This window comes from Nuphar pumila, chromosome 9 (assembly GCF_984573655.1).
Source record: "Nuphar pumila chromosome 9, dmNupPumi1.hap1.1, whole genome shotgun sequence".
Lineage (NCBI taxonomy): Eukaryota > Viridiplantae > Streptophyta > Magnoliopsida > Nymphaeales > Nymphaeaceae > Nuphar > Nuphar pumila.
This window is the reverse complement of record NC_143257.1, coordinates 4177020-4203752: the sequence shown is the minus strand read 5'-3', so window position 1 is coordinate 4203752 and position 26733 is coordinate 4177020. Positions and strand designations below refer to the sequence as shown.

General features: G+C 34.9%; 1 protein-coding gene across 1 annotated transcript; it reads left to right on the top strand.

Moving 5' to 3' along the window:
• LOC149828248 (FtsJ-like methyltransferase family protein) lies at positions 1 to 26144 on the top strand. The gene is made up of 6 exons (XM_090016795.1): positions 1 to 91; positions 167 to 253; positions 628 to 690; positions 805 to 906; positions 25368 to 25623; positions 25715 to 26144. Exons 1-6 carry the CDS (start codon positions 14 to 16, stop codon positions 25885 to 25887), a joined length of 759 nt encoding a protein of 252 aa, XP_089872921.1. The 5' UTR covers positions 1 to 13; the 3' UTR covers positions 25888 to 26144.
• The last annotated feature ends 589 nt before the right edge of the window (positions 26145 to 26733 follow it).

Here is a 26733-nt window from a genome sequence, read left to right as displayed (position 1 = left end):
GAGAGGTTTCACCATGAGCGGGCTTGGGACACCCGACTTCTTCTACAGAGAAGCTCAGCGTCTGGGCTATGTTGCACGCTCAGCATTCAAGGTCTCTCTCTCTCTCTCTCTGAATGTTGGTTCTCTACTAGTATATCTAATTGTTGGTTTCGGCCCTTCTGGTTAGTTGCTACAAATGCAGAAGCAGTACAGATTGATATCTCCGGGTTATACGGTTCTTGACCTCGGATGCGCCCCCGGTGCTTGGCTTCAGGTACTCTTCTATCCTATTGCCATCTCTCATCTCCTATACCCACTTTCAATTTCATCATAAATGCCCCCATAGGATTTTTTTTTGTTATAACTTTTTGCAAATCCCAACTAACTATTATCATATTGCAAATGTTATGAGGAAATTGGATTGATGGGTGTCATCATTTTGAGGAAGTTACTTTGATGGCTATTGGTTTTTGGCCTTCTTGAAGGGGTTTCTAGAGGTTTAATTGTTGCATCAATGGTGGTTTGCCTTGTGATCTTTCATAGATTATGAACTCTTTTGTTGCTCATTCTTTTTAGGTGTTCTTACATTTGCTAATTTAATTCTGTTGTTGATTGGGTGTTGTGTTTCTTAACAAATTTGTGAGGAAGGTGGCGTGCCAGAGCTTGGGTCCTCTGAAAAATGGTGGGGCAGTTGTTGGCATTGATTTGAAGGTGAGGGGATTTTTTTTTGATTTGGGATAGGAGAAAATCATGGAATTAGGTTCAGATCTTGTTGTGTTTGATGGCTGGTTTTTGCTTGACCGAGTGGCATGCATTGCAGAGCAGAAGGTGAAGGCTCCCTCAATCCATTGCGACTCCCGTGTCCAAACTGTTTCTGCCGATGTCACAAAGCTACCCAGGGACCAAGTCATGGCACTATCTCCCCAGGTTTCTCTCTCTCTCTCTCTCATCGATCATATTTTTATAGTTTACTTAGTAAGAGATATGTTTCGGCCTTTTAAATGATATTTTTTCATCATCTAAAATAAAACTATAAACAGAAGAACACACGAAAGTTTTACGTGTTTCGGTCCAAACGTGACCTACGTCCACGGTAAGGCTGCTGCTATATTTTCTCTCATTTCATACTCTTGAAAAACGATGGATGCATGCCTTCTCTTTTATAGTTAGCTGGCATAAAATTTCCACATTGTTTTTGATAGAGTTCATCATGATTTACAACTATTGGGGCACGTTTGGAAGTGAGAAAAAGGTAGGAAAGAAAAAAGTATGGCTTTTCCGACCTTTCCAAATGAGAGAAATTTTCAAAGAGAGTTTTTTTTCTTCTAAAAAGTGCAATTTTTGTTAGGAAAGATTCCTCCATGTGAGGGGTTGGAAGAATCTTACCTATCAAAAGTTCTCTCTCTCACACACACAAGGGCGATGGTGCATTTCACTGTCAACCACTTGAACGCCTCGCTGGCTGCCACTGTAAAACCTTCCGGCGACCTCCAAATCATCCCAGAGTGGGCAATAACTCAAGGTGTTGAATGCCCTCGACGTGGTGAAGGCGTAGTGGTACCACTTAATCGCCTTCGTGATCGCATACATGGGTTTCTTCACCGATGCCTCCGAATGTGGGGGCGCTGGTCAATGGGATTGCTCTTTCGGTTCTAGCTGGGCATCGACATCGGTGGTGACTACCCGCTCTCCGCTACCATCATGTCTTAGTACACCAACAAGAGAACCAGGGGGCCTTCATCGATGTCGTCTTCGCCATGCAGGGGTTCGAGATCATCCTCATGGTCGGTGCCATCTCGTTGTCCAAGTAAGTGTAAAACACTCAGGCGACCTTCAAACCCCCTCCCTCTCTTTTTCTTACATTTTCCATTCCATTTTTCTCATGCTACACAAACAAGTGAAGTCTTTTCATTTAGAAAAGTGATCATATCAAAACTTCTCATAGGCAAGAGTTCCATTTCCTATGAGAATTTTTCTTGCCTCCAAACGTGCCCTTGATTTCACGCTACAATAGACTCCTGCTGAGGCATCATTTTGAACCTTAGTATTGAGATGTGATGCATCATGGATCTGGATCCTAGATCCAAATTAACGATTGGATCTAGATTCACGTCTCTTCATAAAAGGCGTTATTGTAGTATTTTACATTCTTTCTTTACTCCTACTTATATATTATGTTGTACATTAGAGCTAGGAGTAATTTTGTACTTAAACAAAATCAGTTAAGTTTATTATATTAAAAGGAAGATCCCTACATGTCAAGTGATATTGACGTTTTGGGTTGTTGCAGCCTCTCTATCTCCCTTTCTCCTTCAATGGTGACGACACTACTTGTTTAACAAGGCCTCTTGACAAAAATGTTGTGGGGTCAAAATGGGTATACAAGATCAAATATAAACCAGATGGCAACATAGAAAGGTATAAAGCTCGACTCATAGCAAAGAGATTTACACAAGAACATGGGTTAGACTATTAAGAAACGTTTAGTCCAGTAGTGAAGATGAGGACAAAACATGCTATTTTATCACTTGCTATTGATCATGGCTAGACGTTGAGTCAGTTGGATGTTAAGAATGCATTCTTGCATGAAGACTTAAAAGAGAGTCTATATGGAGTAGCCTCAGGGATACAATGAAAGCTATCCCAATAGATATGTGTGCAGGTTAAACATGACAATATATGGGCTTAAACAAGCCTCAAGATCATGGTTTGAAAGCTTTTCTCTTGAAATTCAGAAACATGGATTCAATAGATCATCTCTTGATCACTCACTCTTTATTTACAAAGGTGAAGGGTTGATAATTGTATGGTTGATTTATGTGGATGACATAATAGTTGCAGAAAATTCAGAGGGGCACATTATTGAAATCAAGGAAGTCCTGAGTTGCCGGTTCAAAATGAAAGACCTAGGAAGGTTGAAATACTTCATAGAAGTGGAGGTTGATAGAGGTAAGGATATGTTACTGTTGACACAATACAAATACACTATTGGTTTGTTGAATCAGGCCAATATGAGAGACTCTAAGCCCTTATTGACTCTTAGTCCTCTACATCAAAAGCTCAATTGTGATGAAGGAGATATATATGATGATCCCACTAAATACAGGAGCATTGTAGGTATGCTTAATACCTTACATTTAGTCGGCCATATGTTGTTTATGCGATGAATCAGGTTTCACAATACATGCATTGCCAACGAACTAGTCATATGGAGGCTATTAAAAGGATTCTTAGGTACCTTAAAGGTACACTTGGAGATGGTCTTTGTTATAAGAAGAGAGATAAAAATGAATATATGCTCACAGTAATAGCCTTCTTAGATGCAGATTGGGCAGGAGACCTGGATGAACAAAGATCAATCTCGGGATATTGTGTCTTTGTCGGAGGAAATTTAATTTCATGTCGTAAGAAACAAAAGGCAGTTGCACATTCTAGTACAAAAGCTGAATACTGAGCCTACAACTTTCTCATAAGTGACTTGGATCAAATATTTGTTGAATGACTTGGATAAGAAAATAAAGTGTTCAATTTTGTTCCGTGACAATCAAAGTGCGATTAAAATTTCTCTTAATCCCATTCAACATGGTAGAACGAAGCATATTGATATAAATCAACATTTCATTCGAAATAAGATAGAGAGTAGTGAAATTGAAGCAAGATTCATTGGAACAGAAGAACAAGTGGTAGACTTGTTTATAAAAAGATTGCGCAAGCAACACTTTTGGTTCTTGAAAAGCAAGTTGTCCATGATCCTCACCATGTACAACTTGAGGGAGGCTATTGAGACGTGATGCATCATGGATCTTGATCCTAGATCTATATTAATGACTTGATCCAGATTCACGTCTCTTCATGAGAGGCTTTACTAAAGTATTTTACATTCTTTCTTTACCCCTACTTATATATTATGTTGTACATCAGAGCTAGGGGAAATTTTGTACTTTAACAAAATCAGTTACGTTTATTATATTAAAAGGAAGATCCCCATATGTCAAGTGGTATTGACGTTTTGGGTTGCTGCAGCCTCTCTCTCCCTTTCTTCTCTTTTCCTCTCGTCTCCTCCTTCAATGGTGGTGGTGCTACCTGTTTAGCGCTTAGGAGGTCTCTTAGTAGTGGGCACAAGACCTTCCTTATCTTCATTTGCTGTTATCATTAGAGACTTCTAGAGCCTTCCTTGATGTAAGACTCTTCCTTGACATTAGACAATGTTATGAAAAGCATTGAGGTATAGCGAAGCGCTTCACCAAAATATGAAGCGAGGTGTAAAGCATAAGCCTCAAAAACATATTTTTAAAACTTAAAAAAAACTTTAAAAAATAACTAAAAACACAAATAAATAAAAGAAATGCTTTATTGATGATTCAACAACCAATAAGACATAGAAAATCCAAAGTTCTAACTTCTAAACAAACATCAAGCTATTTTTTTAAGCACTAGAACACATTTAATAATGCATATCTAATTATCTGTACTTAGTCTCACCAATAAACAAACTTAAACTTATTTTTAATTTCCATGATCTAATAACACAAACTCAGTCACAAATTCACATAGACAATCTTTATATACAAAATTACAAACCTACATGTACATACCCAACCTTTATATGTACATGTACAAACCTACACATGAACAATCAATTGCATGTACAACTACCTATCAAAAAATTATAATTAATGACACAAGCTAACAGTCACAATTTGATATTACACAATCTTTATAAAACCAAAACATACAGTCAATTACTTGTGCATACATAATCACATTCATACTTGCAAATAATTGCACAAATTGAGAGCGATAAATCAACATACAAAATCTTCATATAGACAATCTGACTTACAGTTAATTAATTGCACATACAAATTAACAAAATGACATATGCAGTATCAAGAAGGAGATGGAGGAGGAGGAGGGAAGAAGAAGAAAAAATGAGGGAAGAAGAAGCAGCAGAGGAAGGGAAGAAGAAATAGGAGGGAAGGAGGAGGAGGAATGAAAAAGAAGGGAAGAAGAGAAGAAGAAGAACGGAAGAAGAGATAAATAAGAAAAAGGTGTGTGTGTGTGTGTGTGTGTGTGAGTGAGTGAGTGAGTGAGTGAGAGAGAGAGAGAGAGAGAGAGAGAGAGAGAGAGAGAGAGAGAGAGAGAGAGAGAGAGAGAGAGAGAGAGAGAGAGAGATTCGCTGTTGGTGGTGTCTGGGAAGGTGAAGAGGTGGGTGGGGAGGAAAAGGGGAGAGGTGCCCTAAACATCAGGCTTCCCCCTTTTGTTTTGTCATTTTTTTAAATTGATTTTGGGTCAAATGGGGGGCTCCATTTGACCACACAAATATGACACATGCGACTCACCCTGAGGCACTCCTTGTCACGAGGCGTGTGCCTCAAGGCATATGAGACACACACTTCAACTATGTTTGCGCCTTAGGCTTGCACCTTAAGTCAAAAAGCTGCTCACCTTGTGGCAAGGCGTACTTTCGATAACGCTGCTTGGACTTGTTATGCGGATCTGATCAAGAGATTTTAACACACCCTTCAAGCCGATCTCTATCTCATAGAGATTGAGCTTGTCTTTTAAACTGTAGAACCTTGGCCCAGCTAAAGCTTGTAATGAAATATGTGAAAATACAAAAGCAAAGTGCATATGCACTATTACAAACCCAATGTTCGAAAATACACAAAGCACCAAGGCACTACACAAGCACAAAGTGCATACAAGACTTCAAAGAGTCAAAAAGATCAACACAACACCATAAGCAATATATCCTTTATTGCTCATAAATGCTTAAGGGAAGCATTAACAAATGGGGACTTGAAGTCCCATATTTATAGGCAAAATACATGAAGTGGGAGCTCCCAACAATCATATTTATAATCGTTGGGAGCTTCCAATAACTCTATGGTTTCAATGACCATAGAGCCCCTACACAAAGACATAAATACAAAAAAGGGAAAAATAATGAAAATACAAAATATCTCTAGTGGACAACTATTACAATGAGTGAAAAGACAAAAATACCCCTAGTGGATATTACTTATTACATATATATATATATATATATATATTTTAACACTCTCCTTCAAACTTATAGTGAAATTACCAAAAGTTTGTTAAGGAGAAAGATAAATCGATGTGCAATAATAGCTTTAATGAAGAAATCTGCAAGTTGGTACTCCGATGTAACATATGGTAGCTCAATAGTTTCTCGCAGATATTCATCGCATACATAATGACAATCCATCTCAATGTGTTTGGTTTACTTATAGAAGGTGTGGTTCGCAATGTAGATTGCACTTTTATTATCGCAACACATCTTTAAAGGATTTGAGATGATCACTCCCATGTCTTTGAGAAAACCTCTTAGCCACACAAACTCCATTGTTGTCGTAGCCATTGCACAATATTCAACTTCAGTTGAGGACAAAGATATTTTTTTGCTGCTTGCACCTCTATGAAATTATAGAATCTCTTAAGAAAATACAAAAACCGGTAGTTGAGATCCTATCATTAGGGTTTCTTCCTCAATCAACATCATTATAAGCAAGCAAATTTAAAGAGGATGAGAATAAAAAAAGCCCTTTGCTTATTGAGTTCTTAATGTATCGAATAATCCTTAATACTGCACTAATGTGCACAGTCATTGGAGCATGCTGGAATTGGCTGACTGCATGGACCACATGGTCTATGTCGGGTTTGGTAATGAACAAGTAGGTGAGGAATCCGATCAATTGTCTATATAGTGTAGGATTTTCATGAAGTCTCATCTTTAAGTCTTAATTTTACATTAACAACCTCAAGAATTTTCACCTTCTTGCCATAAAAAATACTTGAATTAGCACAAATGTCAGGTGCCAACTTCATCTGAGATAAGATATATCCTCTTGAGGAATAGACATCCTCAATACCTAAGAAATATCTCAAGAAACCCAGATCAAACATATCAAATTTTTTTAACACATTTAATTTCACTAACTCCCTTTTTATCACTTCTTTTTTTTTAAAGGCAAGCTGGTGTTAGGCGGAACCCTACCAATTATACAACTATACCATTGGGTTTTGAATGTCCCAACACAAGGTGACGTGCACTGTAATTATCATGTCGTCAACATATAACAACAATATCACAATATTTTTACTTGTATTCTTAACAAAGAGAGCAATGTCAATATAACATGATCAAAAACCAAATTTTATCATAACAATACTAAATTGGTCGAACCAAGCCTTAGAAGCTTGTTTAATACCATGTAAGGCCTTTCTTAATTTTACAAATTTTCTTTGTTCAATCTTAAAACCCAGCGGAGGGTCTATGTAGACTTATTCACTAAGTCATTAAGAAATGCATTTTTCACATCTAGTTGGTAAATAAGCCAATTTTGTGTGGATGCAACAACTATAAGAGTTTTAATCGTAGTCATTTTGGCTAAGGGGAAAATGTTTCTTCGTAATCAATTCCATATTGTTATAAATATCCTTTGGCAACTAACCTAGCTTTGTATCGCTCTAAGGTTCCATCACTTTTATTTTTAACTTTAAAAACCCGTCTGCATCTTATAGATTTCTTTCCTAAAGGTAAATTTATTATCTCCCAAGTATGGGCCCTACAAAGTGCTTCAAGTTCTAGATTCATAGCTTCAATCTAATGAAGACAATCTTGTTAAGTTGTACATGTATATATATATATATTTTCATATATATATATTATTTATAAATGATGTAATAGGTAAATACCTATTAGGGGTATTTTGGTTGTTTTAGTTTTTGTAATAAACTGTGCCCATTAGGGGCAAACTAGTACTTTATTTTATTCTTTTCTTTGTCTTTTTTTATTTTTATAGGGACTATTTGGTCAAATACCAAATATAGCTGTTAGGTTATTTTTTAACTAGTCAACATAGAGTTGACTTTGGAAGAGTCTGACAACTATATTTATAGCTTTTGGAACTTGGAACAGTCCAACAACTCTATTGAGGTCTCCCTCTCTCTTGTATGTGTATAAATAGGGCTTTTTATCCTTTTTCATTTTCCAATGTTTCTCTTAAGCATTTATGCTCAATAAAGATGATTATTTTTATGTTTTGTATTTTTATATTTAGTTTATTAATGTTTTATATGCACTTAGTGATTTTGTTGTTGCCCTTTGTTGGTTATTGTATTGTCTCATAGTGAACTTGTGCTTGTGTATATAAGCCCTTAGTGACATTGGTTTGTGCTTGTGCACTTTTGTGATTTTGTAAGCCCTTAGTGGCATTGTTTTTGCATTTTTCGCTATTTCATTACAAATCTTTGGCTTCACTATAATGAGAGGGTTCATGATAGAAATAAATGTTTAGAAGACATGTCTTGTAGTTTGGTGACAAGGATTCGTAGGATACATAACCTATTAGGTGGAATGAAAGTTATATCGGATTTTCTAATAATGGTGCCTCTATTTGACACATCTTTACTAGGGGTTTCATTTAACAAAAGGTCTTGAGAGTATCTTTCACAAGCATTTATTTGGTTTTCTTGACTATGATGGGTATAAACTTGAATATTTTGAGAGGGGTTCTCAACTAAATTATCATCATTGTAAAATAATTCCAAATTACCACAGTCGGGATTTTGATCATACAAAGAAGTATCATTATCATTCAAAGAGATATCATAGCTTAATTCACCATCATTTGATTCATGAGAATCACCTTTATGTTTTGGCAAGAAATCAAACAAGAAAGCATAGTCTACTTCTTCTTTGTTACTTTCTTTATCAAAACCATTTTATTTTTCTAAGAGATTCACATCCTTAGACAAATAAAGTTTGTTATTCTTAGAATCAAAACATTTATATCCTTTTTGCGTTTCTCCATATTCCATAAAGGCACATTCAATTGCTTTTGAAGACAATTTATCATTCTTGTGGGAAAGTCCAAAGCATTTACAAAAACAAATACGTAATCTTTTGGAATCGGGTGACATTTTGAATAGTTTTTCAAATGGAGAGGTATTTTGCAAAACCGAAGAAGGTATTCTATTTATTAAATATGTTGAAGTTAAACAACTTTGGTCCAAAACTTTTTAGGAACATTTTTACAAACAAGGTTCTAGTAATTTCTATGATATGCCTACGCTTTCTTTCTGCCAACTCATTTTGTTGAGGGGTTCTAGGGCATTATCTTTGATGACAAATTTCATTTTCCTTTAAATAATTTCGAAACTCATTTGACATGTATTCTCCACCCGAGTCTGATCTAAGAATGAAAATATTACTTTAAAATTGAGTTTTGATCATCATATAAAATTCTTCAAAGGAAAAAACATTTGATTTTAAATTAAGAAAGTAGACTCATGCATATCTTGTGAAGTCATCAATGAATACAACATAATAAGAGTAACCACCCTTTGATATGACCCGAGAAGGTCCCTATAGATGAATGCACCAACTCAAAAGGTCTTTTTGAAATAAAAGTTCTCGATGAAAGGAAATATATTTCATTTTTCCAAAGATACAATCTTTACAAGTAATATATTTTTCATTCCAACTAGTCTCTGCAAATCGGAATAGATACATATTGGAAAAACTAGGATGTCAAAGTCTTTTGTGCCATATTTCAATATCCTTTTCTTGGACATAATTAAAAAATGACTTAGAGGGAATAGACAAAAAATCTATCTAATAAAGATCTCCTCTTCTAGTTCTTTGCCCAATCTGTTTCCTAGACCGAAGATCTTGCACAATGCAACCTTTTGATGAGAAAGATATTTCACATCCATAATTGGATATTTGAAAAACGAAAAAAAATATTTAAGTTAAGTTTATGAGCAACTCTTATATTTGGAACAAGGAATTTTTGAGAGGCATTTGAATTTAAAGTCTCAATGCTATCAATTTTTAAAGAGGCCCCATCGGTGGTTGAAACAAATGATAAATTTGGGTTGGTGCATATATCTAAAAGAGAATCCTTATAGGAGGTCATATGAAAAGAGGTTCTCGAATCAATAATCCAAGAACACATGCCTTGAGGAGAAGAAGAAGCAATAACGACATTGGATGTAGATGATGATTTGAGTATTTGTTGAAGTGTCTCCGATAGTTGAGAAAGAGAAAAAATGTTTTCTCCCCTTTTGCTTGTCTCCTCCCTTTTGGGTGTAGATTCTTCAATGGAAGCCACCTTGTTTACAGCAGTGGCAAATAACTTTTCTCCCACCATAGTTACCACCACTATAGTTATTATTATTACTATAGTTATTTTGCCTCCCAAGTGTGGAGGCTTGTAAGACTTCACATGGTTGTCGAGCTTAAATACCGCCAACACTTCATTTTCTCGTCTTTTAGACATGTCAAGACGAGTTTTCTCTTGGCATATTTCGACAACGACATCCTCTAGGGAAAGAGGAGTAGATTTACGAAGAAGTGAAGACCTCACTTGTTCATATTCGGGGCGAAGGCCATACAAGAATTGGAAAAATTGTTCTCTTTTCATTTACTGGTGCCTAAGTTCCACATCTTCAGTGATAACCCATTTGGCTCCAAAAGTGCCAATTCATCCCCTAGAGGAGATATGACACAAAAAATCATGGTCATTCATGTTTATTTGCGTGGTAGTTATCTTTTCTTGAAAAAATATTGCCTTGGAAGATTTTTTTGGGTATACATACCCTTCATAAATGACCATGCTTCATTAGCCTTTCTAAACTTAGCAACGGTAGTACATATTTTTATGTCAACGTTGTTTATAAACCATGCAAATTTTTTTGCATGGTTGCTCTCCCAATCCAATCGATAATCACTAATGGCTTTGGCACGATCATCTCCTTCAAGAATTTTAACTTGTTCCCTTTCTTTCTCGGTGAGCAAAAGTTGAGGTTTGAGAATAGTGCCCATCATGTCCTAAAGCTTCTTTCCTTTAAGATTATTTTTCATGGCAGAAGCCCGTATCATATAGTTTATGCCATTTAATTTGAAGGAGAGATCCATCTTGGAATCATGCTCTATTTTGATTGTGAGAAGGAAGAATGAGATAAAGAAGTAAATATGGAAGAATACCTCATTTTGAATCACCTCAATCACCATGAGCACACAAATACTTGTTGGCCACTCTCCATAAGTCCAAGATCACTATGGCTTTGATACTATGATACTATGGAATGAAGTATGCTGAAATGCAAAAGCAAAGTGCATATGCACTATTACAAACCCAATATGGGAAAATACACAAAGCACCAAGGCACTACACAAACACAAAGTGCATACAATGTAAAATTGTCTATGAAAAGACAATACACATACGAGCACAAATAATATAGAAAAGATGTGCACGAAGGCACTCTCACAACACTTGAACAAAGTACGCAAAAGCGTAAAAATAATAAACATGCACAATGGCATGTATTTTATAGAAAGAACCAAATGCTTGAGACTCTCAAGCTTAGGGAAAACAAGAAGGGAACACCCCTATTTATACAAGGAGGAGGTGCAAGGGGGCTCCCAAAGGAGTCGTTGGGGAGCCCCCAACGACTCTATTGGGGGACCCCCAATGCACCTTTTTGAAAAAAGAAAAAAGAAAAAAGAATAAAAAAATAAAAAAGATACAAAAAATAAAAAATAAAAAAGATACAACATATTCCAAATGGAATATGCGCAAGAATGCGCAAGAGGTGAAATTACAATTATACCCTTATCGGGTAATCAAAAAAGAAAAATATATAAATATATATATTTATATAAATAGAGATACATATACATATAAATATTTATATGTATATGTATCTCTATGTATATAAGTATATATATTTATATTTACATCAACGAATTTAGGAGATACATTTTAACATACAAGACTTCAAAGAGTCAAAGAGATCAACACAACAACATAAACAATATATCTTTTATTGATCATAAATGCTTAAGGGAAGCATTAACAAATGTGGACTTGAAGTCCCATATTTATAGGCAAAATACATGAAGTGAGAGCACCCAAGGAGTCATTGGGAGCTCCCAACGACTCTATGGTCTCAATGACCATAGATCCTCCACACAAAGACATAAATACAAAAAAGTGAAAAATAATGAAAATACAAAATATCTCTAGTGGACAACTATTACAATGAGTGAAAAGACAAAAATACCCCTAGTGGATATTACTTATTACATATATACATATATATATATATATATATATATATTATATTTTAACAAAGCTTTGGTAAGTTTATATGCTATCTTCTACTCTAAGAACACAAACCGAACTTTGAATTCACTAATTACACCTGTCTCTTATAAAATGATAATATATTCCTATATGCTTGGTTTTGCATGAAACACTAGATTGGCAGCCAAGTAGGTGGATCCCAAATTATCACACCCAAGTCTTTCATCAACTACTTTAGCCAAATGAGTTCTGTTGTAGGCCAGCCAATGCCTTATACTCGGCTTTAGTGCTTGACCTAACAACAATTTGTCGCTTGGTCGAACTCTAGGACAACAAATTTGATCCCAAGAATGTAAGACAGTCTCCAGTAGACTTCCTGGGCAACCAACTCAATCCACGTTAGAGTACACTGAGATTTATTGTTATTTATAGTACTCTTCAAATACCTTAAAATTCTTTTAACATGAGTCCAATGTTCTTTAGTGGGATGACACATTGTGATCGTTGAAAAAATTTTCTTTCTTCCTTTTCCTCCTTTCGAGGGGAAAGAAGAGAAAGAGAAACTCTTTGCAAGGTCTCACTTGACCTTTTGAAAGAAAGATAAATTTTGAAATAATTCGCCTCCGTTTCGAATTTTTGCGAAAAAATGGAAAGACGGGATTCACTCGTTGTTACGAGGTTCAACCGTTCCTGGCGCCTTTACTAGGGGTAATTAAACCAATGATCGAATCAATGCCTTTTGCTTTGCCTAAATTTGTCTGAGGGATTATTCTAAAATCTAAATGCACATTGAATCCGGCTTGTGCTATGATTTTGAAGAATGTGTATGCTCCTTTAGAAATATTCCAGGAATTTAGATTTTTCCAAGTGATTCTGAAATGGATTTGAAAACATCCTTTTAAGAAGTAAACTTTGAAGTTCAGAAATTGATTCTGAATTTGAAAGGTCTAAAATTTTGAAATGGACTTAAATTGAGAGCTAAAAATTTGAAGATTTTGAAATTGGACTCAAAGTTGAGAACTTTGAAATCTGAAATTGATTGACAATCGATTTTGAATTGAGAATCAAACTTAGAAATCGATTTTGAGATTTGAGATCAGAATTGAAACTTGAACTTGAACTTGAAATTGAAATTGAAGTTTGGATTTGAAATTGGAATTTGAAAGTTGAAATTGAAATGGAAATTAAAATTGAATTTACTTTGGATCTTGAAAATAATTTTGGAAATACTTTGAATTTGCAAATGATTTTGAAATTTGAATTTGAAATTCAATTTAAAAAAAAATAGTTTTTGAATTCAATTCTTGAAAATGGAAAAGAAATTTCGAAAATCACTTGGAATTTTGAAAATGTTTTGAAATAATTTGAAAAGATGGCTAATAATGATGCATCTCTATCTTAGATGATGAATGCATTGAAAGAACTTGTTTAAAATTGGAATTTTAAAAGCGAATTTCATTCTTTAATATAATTGAAATAAGATTAAATTTTAATATACTCATGGCTATGGTCACAAATATATTTTAATTTAATCTTCATTTAAATTCCAAGAAAGAATAAAATATTTTTTTTGTGCTTTTATAGAATTAGAGCAAGATTAAATTTTCATATATTCATGACTATGGCCACAAATATATCTTGATTTAATCTTTACTTTGAATTCTGATAAAAGAAGAAAAAACATTTTTGAAAATATGATGATTTTCAAAAAGGACCTAAGATGTAGGTTAAATTTTATTTCATAAAAGATAAAAATCCTAAGTATTGTTTGCATTTTGACTATGGCCATAAATGTGAACCATTTACTTAGGGTTATTTCAAGGTTTTAAAACTCGCCGAGTCAACTCGGTGACTCGGCTCGGCTCGGCCCTCCAGCGAGTCAACCCGGCATGTTAAACTCGGCTTGCCTTGACTCGGCCTTGACCCGGCCTTGACTCGGCCTTGATCTGACCTTGACTCGGCCTGACTCGGCCGAGTTCTGGGATATTTGAATTTTGATTTTTTGGGTATTTCAAAATAACAGTTCAATAATAAATAATAAATTACAAGACAAACCAGTTCAAAGATACAATAATCTATCAATCTTTATGTGTTGATTAAACATATTGGCAAAAAAGTGAAGCATACACGTATCGATGCTTGTACTTCATGTTTTGGTGTTGGGTGCCTTTGAGTGTTGTTTTATGAACACATATCATATCCTTCATTGTATATAAAAATACATTTTTGTACAAAGTCTGTATTTGCTTATCTTCATATTCTTGTGAATTTCTCTATTTGCAATCTTAAATACACCTCGCACTTTATGCACTCATATCATATCCTTCATTGTATATACAAATATATTCTTGTACAAAGGTTGAAATTTTGTATCTTCATATTCTTGTGAATTTCTTTTTTTGCAATCTTAAATATACCTGCACCCACACCTGTGCATAACAATCTGTACCCTGACATCCTTTTTTTTTTTACAGAAACACCCATATCATACCAGTTGTGCTGATCTTGTATGGTATGCTTGTGCATGTATCCATGTGACAACATTTCCCTTGCTCGGTCCCTCCTTTCAGTCCTTTGTCCTGCCTCTTCTAACCATTTCTTCCAACCTAGAGGTTCTAGGCTTCTAGCTGGGGACAATCAATATTCATCTAGCTAAACCTGAGTCAAATATGAGCAGCATGCTTTAGCTCAATAAGCTAATCACCTTTGAATTTAAGGTATTCATTAATGTCCTTTTTTTTTCTATTTATCTTTTTGCTGTAGTTGTATTATGGTTCATCAACTTCTTCATGTAACTTGATCTTTCCATGTGACCTTGTTATGAAGAAGTTTTTACTTTTTCTACTCTGAACTTGTAATTTTTTATTCTGTCAACTCTTTAGACTATATGTTTACTGAAAAACATGGTTTGAGACAAATTATATATTGTTTTTCTTTTAAAATCAAAAGTTAACAAAACCCGGTCCGAGTCACCGAGTTGACCCGTCGAGTCACGAGTCAATAAAGAGCGAGTCGAGTTCCGAGTCATGGGTTTTAAAACCTTGGGTTATTTACCTCTTATTAGAATGGTGCACGTGTCATTCGTGTTATCCCATAATGCTCTTTGAAGAATAAAATAAAATAAAATGCCACAAGCAATTACGAGAATTTAAAATGTAACTATATGCTCATACATTCTAATCTAATCAGAAGAGTAAAAATTTTCATTAATATGAAATTATTACAATCTTAAATTGAAATTGAATATTGAAATTTCTAATATAGGAAAAGAAATAAGGACCTCCCATGCTTCCCTGCAAACACAAGATAACACAAGGCAATAGAAATACAAAATATAGAAAGAAATTGAGAATGCTATGTTAAAGCTAACATATGTATGGTTATGCTTATATTATAATGGAAATGCGTGTGCATATGTGAAGATGGAATGCCTATGCATGAATGAGATGCAATGAATTTAAAATGATATTTCACATCAGTTGGCTAAACAAATATTGCTATGAAATGCACAAGAGCAACTGACTGTTCTACACTAAAAGACAGGGGAATTGCCTACTGGAATTTGATAGAAGTTTAGAATGTAGCCACAACAAATGCAAAACAACTACCAAATAATTTCTACTGCATTCAGACAATGAAACATCAACACACAACAAATCAAATGATGTTTCCTAGTGAACTAGATCTGAGGAAGCAGATGCAGATAATAGGGATTGATCTCCTGATGAGCAGAATCATGCAGTAAACTGCAAATCAAAATCTGCTATGCAGATGCACAAATGCTATGAACTGCAGGGTGAACAAATGCAGGATCAAAACATGATGCAGATGCTGCGGAAGATGCAGAAAATGAATGAATATGATACAGACGATGCAGTTATGCCATGAACAAATGCAAAGCACAAAATGATGCATAAATGAAAAGAGGGGGATACAAATGCAAAGCACAAAATGATGCGTAAATGAAAAGAGAGGGTTGATGCTGATTTCAGATGTTGTAATCAAATGCATGTGAGATGATGCAATGCTTGTGGATATTGATCTAATCCTACACTGGATGATGCACATCTAACTGAATATGAATCTATACTGTAACTGTAGGAATAACAAAAAATACAAATGCAAAGAGAAACAATACGGCACAACAATAGCAGATGTGAAGGTGATGCTGAGCTGAATGCCGAGACAGAGAAATGCACAAATGGAATACAGTGGAAGACTTTGATGCAGACGCTATACTGATGCAGGGTGGATCTACAATGCAGAGGAAATGAAGATCTAATGTGGATGAGAGAAAATAATGCTAAAGAAAATGATGATGCAATCACGGCAGATGCAAATGCAGTAGATGAAAACACAATGCTACACGTTAAAGCGTTAACACACAGCCACCAGAAATCGCAGAAATGTAAACCGTTACACTACAAATCAGAAATTACGAACTGAAGCAGAATTGAGAAGTGCAATGCGATTGAAATTAGAATGGTATGCGCTGATAATAAAATGATACAGATGTTGAATTGAATCAAGTTTGAACACCCGATTGCAGACGCTGAATTGAATCAAATTTGATGAAAATGAATGCATGATAGACGAATGAAGGATGCTTCAAATGCTGGGAATGAGTTACAACTAAAATGCAGATGAACCAGAGTGGAATGCAACGTGCAGGCAAACAGGGAAAATGCGTAACAGAAAATCAATACCAATCGATGATGCAAAAACATAAAACAAAGAAGAAAACGATGCAGATCGAGAATTCCAGATCGCAGGACGATCCGATGGATGCAGAGAAAATTAACATGATGACGATGCATGTGTGAAATAAGAATGGATCTAAGGGATCTAATGATGATTTGTAAACAGAAACAAATGCAAATATGTAATCCGATGCTAAGGAGTGAATCGATTCATTAAAATCAGAATGAATGCTAAAAAAAAATCCTAAAACGTGAAAATAGAAAGAGAAAGGAGGAGAGGAAAGAATGAGGAGAGAAGAGAAATAAGGAAGAAGGAGAGAGGAGAGGAAAGAATGAGAGAAGAGAAATAAGGAAGAAGGAGAGACACTTACGTTTTAGTTGAGATGAGAGGTGGACTCCTCGCGCCACTGCCGGATGGACGTTATTCACCGATGAGGAAGAGAAAGAGGGAAAAGGAGAAGGGAGGAGCTCAGGTTCCTCCTCTTCCTCTCCAGATCGACTTCTTTCCCTCCTAAACCCCAAAAGATCGCCCCCCCTTTCCTCCTTTGCTTGTGTTTATAAAGGGGAGGTTAGTTATAAAAAAATTTCACAAAGCCCCTTATGGATTTAAAATTTTTAAGAAAAAGGGCTCAGTTGCGAAAAGTTTTCAAAAAGCCTTTATTATTTAACTGAAAAGCTACTTTCTAGAATTGTATTTTTATCATATTTTTTGAAATTATTCAATAAAAATAATAGGAAGAGAAAATTTAAAGTATTATAAAAGCGATTCAGGAAACGGGATCTAGATGAAGTTATAAGAAAAATATTGAATTTGAAAATTTGAGGATTTTGCAAAAAGAGGAGTTTTGAAAACGAAAGGATTAATTGAATTTTACGATGTATCTAGATCTGAGATTTTGAATGAAGATCGAGTCTGGATCTCGAACTTGGAGAAAAGTGAGATGAATGGGTTCAAATAGAGATTGGATCTGAATGAAGTGCTTGAACCACGTAGAGAAAATTAATTTTGGATTTTTAGAAGATCCGGGCTCAAAATTTGATTTGGATATCTGATCTGAATCCGAGGTTGAATCAAGTACAAAAAATGAATTTGGATTTCGGATCTTTCAAAAGGAAGTGAATCCGAGATATGATTAGAGATTTACCCAATTGCTCAAAAGGTGAGTGTTAGGGGTAAAAAGGGGAATTTCAAAATTTTGAAAAATTTGGGGTGTTCACACACATAAACTGACATGCCTTATTCACAACAAAGACAATGTTGGGTCGAGTAAAAGTGGCATAGTAAAGCGCCCCTACAATGTTTCAGTAGTGCGTAACATCCTTAAAGGGACTCCCATCAAACTATGATTGAATAGCATTTGTGGCAGATGTTGTTGAGACAGGTTTTGAGTCAACCATCTTTGTTCTAACAAGTCAATTAAATGTATACTTTCTTTGTGATAAAACAACCTCTTTCTATGACACACCAACCTCGATACCTATGAAGTAATGTGGCCGACCCAAATCTTTAAAGGAAAATTCTCGACAAAAATCATTTATAAGTTTTTGAACCAAATCTCGAGAATTGCCTGACTATAATGTCATCAACATAACCAAGCACATACATAGTCACTCCTTTTGAATTTTGAACAAACAAAGAGGTGTCTGATTTAGAATTTTCAAAACCCATGCTTTCTAAATAACTTCTTAATCGGTCAAATTTTGAAAGCAAAAGATGGGTAGGTCTGAAAAGATTTGGATTCAAAATTAAGGCACAAGAGATATGTTTTTCTTTGTAAAGAAATAAAAACAAAAGCAAACAAGAGCCTCTTATGGGCTTACAAGAACACAACTAATCCACAAAAGAACCACTTATGAATCGATCCACGCACCCACACAAAGGCCAAGAGAGTAAAAAATAATAACTTTTGTTTTACACAATGCTTGAGAAAGCATAAAAAAGATACAAGGGGTGAACCCTTGTTTATAACAAGAGGAAGAGATAGGGAGCAACCCAACTAGCTGTTGGGCTGTCCCAATCAATGACATCAAAAATCAAAAAGTAAAAAATAAATAAAATATACAGTCAGCCCCTAATGGGTTGACCTCTATTACAAAGTAAAATAACAAAAATACTCCTGATGGGTATTTTGGTATATATATATATATATATTAGAAGCAAAATCTTAACACCCCCCCTCAAACTCACGGTGTAACAACAAAAAGTTTGCCAAGTAGGAAGTGAAATCTGGGTGACGGGACTGCTTTAGTGAAGAAGTCTGTCAGTTGATACTCTGATGGTACATATGGCAATGTGATGGTCTTCTTCAGAAATTTCTTACTAACATAAATCTATTTCAATGCGTTTAGTCGTGTTTGGTCATTTCATAGAATGTATGATTGCTTGCAATGTATACTACACTCTTGTTGTCATAACATAATCTCGAGGGTTCTGCAATATGAGCTCCCAAGTCCTCTAACAATTGTCCCAACCATCCTAATTCAAAAGTAGTTGTCGCCATGACACGGTACTCTGCTTCAGTGGGAGAGGGAGACACTTTCTGTTGCTTCTTGCATCTCCATGAAATTAGAGAATCACCTAAAAAACACATGAACTAGATGTTGAACATCCATCATTCACATCCCCTCCCCAATCAGAATCAAAATATGAAATAACTTCTAACGGGGAGGAGGATGAAATAAATAACTCATAATTAATAGAATTTCTAATATATCTAATAATTCTCATTACAACACACATATGTACTATAGTGGGAGCATGTTGAATTTGACTAACAAAATGAATAACATGATAAATATCATGATGAATATAAGGGAGATAAGATAAAGCTCCAATCATTTGTCTATATGGAGTTGGATCCTTTAAAGGTTTTCCATCATCTTTTTTCATCTTTGCATTGATGACCTCTGAAGTATCAACTCGTTTTTTATCTAAGAGTCTTGACCGTTCAATGATCTCTGCTGCATACTTAGTCTGCGATAACAAGTAACCACGAGGTGAGTAAGCCACTTCTATTCTAAGAAAGTATTATAAAAAACCAAGATTTGTCATATTAAAATTGATTTTTAGAACATCTTTGATATGATTAACTTCCTGCTTATTACCTCTTGTGATAATCATATCATCAACGTATAGAAGTAATATCACCATTCCTACATTAGAAGACTTAACAAACAATGCAATGTCATTATAACAAGATTTAAAACAAAGTTGTGTCATCACATTACTGAATCGATCGTACCAAGCCTTGGGGGCTTGCTTTAGGCTATACAATGCTTTTCGTAACTGAATAATTTTTTCGTGTGCTAAACTTTGGTGGGGGATCCATGTAAACTTCTTCATTGATATTTTCATTCAAAAAAGGCAATTTTCACATCCATTTGAAAAACGAGTCATTTTTTAATTAATGCTATAGAAATAAGAGTTCTGACAGTGGTCATTCGAGCAACTGGAGCAAACGTCTTATCATAGTTTATTCCTTATTCTTGATTATATCTTTTGGCTGATAGTCTGACTTTATATATTTCTAATGTCACATTATTTTTAGTTTTAATCTTATAAACCCATGTACAACCTATAGTTTTTTTGCTTAGGTAATGTTTGAATTTCTCAAGTTTTTGCCTTTTCTCAAGCTTCCAATTCATCATTCATTGCCTTAATCCATTTTTGATGATTTTTAACATCATGATAAGATGATGGTTCTATATATGAGTGTATAGCCATTAGACATGCTTTATATTTGGGTTTGAAGGAACCATATGGTACAAATCTATAAAGAGCAACACTTGATTTTGAGAATATCCTTCTAAAGCACATGGAGGATGGTCTTCGGTACATCGAGTATAGATTCAAATTTCACTATGAGGTTGGTCTACATTATCAAGACCTTCATTCACATTCCCATGTGTGTCATGAGTGTCTTCATTGTCACTCTCATGCACATCATGAATGTCATCACAACTCCCATGCTCATTAGCAAGGTAAAAAAGAAACGAATAGGTATAATGCTCTTGGATTTTATCTTTACCAAGTTCATTTTCGTTTTCAAGAAAAGTGGCATTTTTTGAGACATAACTTGTTTATTTTAATTTCATAACATCTATACCCTTTTTTATTTTTGGCATAGCTTAAGAAAACACAAGGAATAGCTTTTGCGGAAAGTTTATCATTTTTGTCAGTAAGGACAAAGCATTTACAACCAGACTCTCAACCTCTTGTAATCAGGATATGTTTTAAATAATTTTTCAATGGAAGAAATGTTTTCAATAGTTTTTTAATGCATCCTATTTATTAAATAAACTACTGTAAAAGCGGTTTCTCCAAAACATTTTTGAAACATTTCTTAATATAATAAGTGTTCTAGTAGTCTCAACAATGTGTCTATGCTTCTTTTCGGCTAGTTCATTTTGTTGTTGAGTATAGGGACATGATTTTTGATGAATAATATCATGTAAGTTAATAAAGTTTTTGAAATCCTTTGATACGAATTATCCTCCAGAATCAGTTTTAAATATTTTAATATTGGTTTTAAATTGAGTATTTATATAACAATGAAATTTTTGGAAACAATCAAATACTTCGAATTTGTGTTTAAGAAAATATATTCAAGAGTGTCTACTATAATCATCCACAAAAACAATATAATAAGATACTCCTCCTTTGGGTATAACCGGAGCCGATCCCTATACATCTGATTGTACCAACTCAAATGGTTTCTTTGATATAAAATGGCCAGGACCAAAAGGTAAATATTTTATTTTATTAAGGATGCAATATTCACAAACAAAATCTCTTTTTTTATAACTTGTAAGAAATGAAAACAATTGTAATTTTGACACTAGGATGTCTTAGTCTTTTGTGCCAATTTTCTGTATATTTCTTTTTTCATAAAATTACAAAAAATATCTTTTGATTATTTAAGATTGTCAATAACATAGAGATCACCTCTTCTACGGCCTCGCCCAATTGGCTTCTCTCGGATTTGAGATTCTGTATCAAACAATCATTAGATGAAAACAAGATTTTATATCCATGATCCACAATTTGGGAAATGGATAAGAGTTTAAATTTAATTTTAATACTACTCTAATATTTGGTACAAAAAAAGTTTGATGTTTTTATAAAGACCCAAAACCTCTGACTTTTAAAGAACTTCTATCGGTGGTTGAAACATAAGAATCATTTGGGTTAATATGACATTCAGATACTGTTGACTCATTTTGGGTCATATGAAAAGAAGCACCAGAATCAAGAATCCAAGAAGTCTTATTGAGATCAATGCATGTGGATACGACCGCGCTCGAAAAGGAAGAAACTTGATTCTTGAACATTGGTTGTACTGTCTCCATGAGTTGTGCCAAGAATAATGAGCCAATGCATTTGAAATCATCTACACCATTTCTTTCAAGAGATAGCCTCACCGAAACCACCTTCTTATTATCTCTTTGATCTTCCTTCCTTATTAAGGTAAAAAGGCTTGATATAGCTCGACTCGTAGCAATGATAATATATTAGTTTGCCACTCTTCTTGTATTGAGGGGGCTTATAAGCCCTTATGTGATTTTTGAGCCTTGACATAGCAAAAATGGATTCTTCTTCTTTTAAAGAGGATGCTTTTTTCAGCCTATTTTCCTCCATAGTTAATTATTTAAGAGTTTTCAACTATGGCAGGTACACTTTCTCTAAGGGCCGATTTGGTCCCTTTAAATTCGAGTTTAAGACCATTAACAAATTGGTAGAAATGCTCCGTTCTAATTTGTTTTTTCATGGAGTTCTACATCTTGAGGGCAATGCCACTTAACTCTAGAAGAGTCAATTCATCTTAAAGAAGAGAGAGAACATTGTAATATTCTCTAATGCTCATTTCTTCTTGGGCCATACTTCTCACCTTATTTTGCACATTGTATATGTGAGTTATATCCTTGAGACTATACATATCTTTAAGATACTTCCATGCATCACTAGCAAAATCAAAATTTACTAAGAACATTGTTTGATGTCGACACTATTGATGAGCCATCCAATTATCTTGGAGTGACCCATCCTCAATTCTTTCCATTTTTTTCGTATTCGGTGATGGCCTTAGACATCTCTTCTCCTTAAAGAGACACTTCTTTTCCATTTTTTATCTTGGTAAGTATAAATTTAGGCTCTCTTTCGGTGCCATCAACCAAACCCCATAGACCATTTTTTTTATATTTTATATTTTACTATGAATGCCCACGTCACATAGTTAGTATCGTTAAATCTTATGGGAATGAAGACAACCACTTCTCTTTCATCCTCCATTTTTACAATAATGAGAGAGAGCGAGAAGGTAGCAAGAATTTGTTGAAAATAACTTTGATGGTACACTTCTCAATACAATGATCCTGCGAACCGATGCTCCACCAATCTCACGATCCTCTTATTGGCTTTTTCGAATGAATCACAACCCAAGAGCACCAAGACTTTGATACTATGTAATGAAATAAAAACAAAAGCAAACAAGAGCCTCTTATGAGCTTACAAGAAGACAACCAATCTACAAAAGAACCACTTATGAATCAATTCACACACCCACATAAGGGCCAAGAGATTAAAAATAATAGCTTGTATTACACAATGCTTGAGAAAGCATGAAAGAGATACAAGGGGTGAACCTTATTTATAACAAGATGTAGAGATAGGGAGCAGCACCAACAACTAGTTGGAGCTGTCCCAATTAATGACATCAAAAACCAAAAAGTAAAAATAAATAAATAAATAAAATGTTCAATCAGCACTTAATGGGTTGACCTCTATTACAAAGTAATATATATACATATGAATATATATATTAGAAGCACAATCTTAACACTCTTCAAGTAGCGTGCATTTCCTCATTCCCTAAGTAGGGATCAACAGGAACTGTAAAATCTTCAATATCCAAGCTTAAGCTTGCAAGTGACTTACATCTTTAATGCAAATCCTAAAAGAAAATGAGCTTGATGGTATGAGTGATAAAGGTTTTAAAAAAGCATGAAAACAAAAACAAGTATGATATCCATTATAAAAATCCACACTTTTATAATAAATAAAGGAAATAAATGCAAGAAAAAGTACATGAAAACTGAATCTCACCTCAGGCTTAGGTAACTCTTTCCTATGACATTGACGAGTGTGTAGAGACTTATGCAGCACTCCAGCTAGGTGTGGGCTCTAGTGGGCTGAGTGATGGTTATTTAGGCCCACCATGGCAAATTCGGTTTAGAGGGAAAAGATTTAAATATCATAGCTGCTCATGATTGTTTAGGCCTGCTTTTCTAACTAGTTATACTCATGGGCTTTACTGCCTACTTTCTACAAGCATGTGAGGATATTGGAAAGTGCGTGCAAGTGGAATGTGGATTCATATTTATGTGTTTATACTGAAAATATTAGGATGTATTTGATGCATTCTGCCTTGTTCTCACATGGGCTGAGTAGAAGGGAACTTTGGCTCGTTTCAGAAGAATGTCATGTTGCATTGACATCATGTATTTTTTGTAGAATAGCTAGTTGTCTTCTTTTTGTTCTCACATGGAACAACACTTCATGATGAAATTAAGCTTTCTGTTTAGTGATGCAATATTAGATGCCAACACAATGTTAGAGATAACAGTTAATAGTTCATGGACTTGGAGAAACGAGTTCTGCAAAGTGTTTTCATGATTTGGGCACACGGGCATGGATTCTGTTTTCATGAAAATACAGGTCACTGTAAAGGATCACCGATTACATGAATGGAAAGTATGCTTATGACCCTTGGCCAAATTTTCCTGAAAATGGTTATAACTGTGCTACTGGTAAGCAAGGCTGCAGTGATGCTTTTGATGCCTTTGCTGAGTGAGCCTACCTATGTTTCAGCCCTCCTACCAAGGTATTATTTACAGTGACATTCGGCCACGCTCTTGAAGGCTATATGACATGGATACTCCATCATATCTCCAAATAAACTTTTCTTAATGGAGAACTTGACAAGGATTTCCATATCCTATTGCCGAAGCTGTATCTATGCGTGGCAACATGAAGGTTATAAATGAACAAGGACCTTCAGTATGATAATTCATGCTAAAATTGTGTTCGTGAGAAATGCATATCGAAGCTTTATTGGTCTATGCTGCATAAGATTCTGAATGGCAGCCAAATCCAATTATAGCCAGGCTAGAATCTTCTGGACTGGTCATCTTGTTGAAGAGTGAGATGCACTGCTAGTTGATTGGTTTCATGGGCTTGACCACTTTTTGATCATTGGATTCATGGAAATTGATGGTTATAAAATAAGGAGTCTACTCACACAGAAGGATGTTATCAATTATCATTTACTTTTGGTTTTTCTATGGAAGCTAGGGTAGGCAAAACCATATCTAAAAGAATATAGGCACATTCCGACACACAATGCTTGAAATTGACCAACAACTCGTCTGAGTCATAATTTGGAGCAAGTCATGAATGCAGTCTAATGTATTATGATCAATATGAATATTCCTTTAAGCATTTAGACTATTGTAGTGTGACAATAATGGCCTATATTGATGCTACATATCTTTCATTGGTGTGCTGCAGGGGAAGGGATTTTCAGTTATTCTTTCTGATATGTGTCCCTCTGTTTCCGGGATCACAACAAAAGACACTGTTTTATCTGGCGAGTTGGCAATGCGGGCACTTAAATTGGCAATCGGCAGGAGAAGATTATCTGGGTTGGATGAGTATAGTTTCTTGTTTGAATCAGAAGATGATTCTAATATTGATTCAGATGAGGGTGTTCTTCAACCAAAGGGTAATCTTGTCATTAAGCTTCTTGAGAGTGAAGAGAACCGAGGTAACATGTTTGTTTTCATGTTGAGCATTTCAGCCTTACTGGCACTATGACATCCACCGCTAATCCTTTTTGGTTCTCAATATATATCCAGGATTTAGGGAGGTGTGCAGACAACACTTCCAAAAGGCATCATGGTTAAGGCCCAAAGCTACGAGATCTTCCTCTAAGGAGATTTATTTGGTTTGCCAAGGTATGGGGAAGGTAAAAACTAAAAAACTAAACAGTATTGATAAGTTGGTTGATGCAAAGGCCAAGAAATTTTAGTCTTGGATTTCAGGTTAGTAGTTTTTGCACTGAAATTGTTGACCATCTTGTATATCAGAAATTTTGGTTTCTGTTTCCTATTAATTGTATTTCTCTGAGGTTCTGCAAAGTTGTATTGAATTTGATTTCTTGTTTTATTAAGTTTTAGCTCAGAAAGTTTTGGCTCCTCTGGTTTATTGAATGGCTGGTATGACTGTAAGCCCAACAAATACAATACTTTTGTTTATTCATAGCCAATAAACTGCCTTTACCTGCAATTTTTGTTCTTCTATGGCATGGGGCAAGTTTCAGTGTGTTTATGGGAGAAAAACTCTTTGCTATATCTCGCTTCTTTGGTTGATATGACTAAGCCCAACAAATACAATATTTTTGTTTATTCATAGCCAATAATCTGCCATTATGTGCAATTTTTGTTCTTCCATGGCATGTCACAAGTTTGGTGCGTCTATGGAAGCAAAACACTGCTATATCTTGCTTCTTTCATTTCAAGAGACTGCAACTTTGTAAAAAAACTGCCTAGCTTTAAATTGATATTATTGGGAGTAACCGTTAAGTAACTTGAACCGTAGAACTCAATGAAGGTGCCGTTTTTTCCACATGGCAACTGTCAGTGAAGCATCTGCATATTGTTGTGTTCATATTTTGTTGTCTCAAGCTGTTGGAAACATGAAATCTCCAGGAGACATCTATTTCCTTTTCCACGTAAGAATATGCCATTTAACCATCTGGTTTGCTTCTTTTTTCCTTTTCATTGTTTGATATTCTCTAAAGACACTGACAATTTCATGCAAGCACCTGGCTTGAAATTCATACTTTTTGGAAGCAAATGTGCTTGTTGCTTGGAAA

Coding starts and splice junctions, on each gene's coding strand:
- LOC149828248 (XM_090016795.1), top strand. CDS start 14: ATGAGCGGGCTTGGGACACCCGACTTCTTCTACAGAGAAGCTCAGCGT. Junction 254..627: donor CCCCCGGTGCTTGGCTTCAG/GTACTCTTCTAT, acceptor TTTGTGAGGAAG/GTGGCGTGCCAGAGCTTGGG. Junction 907..25,367: donor TCATGGCACTATCTCCCCAG/GTTTCTCTCTCT, acceptor GGTGTGCTGCAG/GGGAAGGGATTTTCAGTTAT.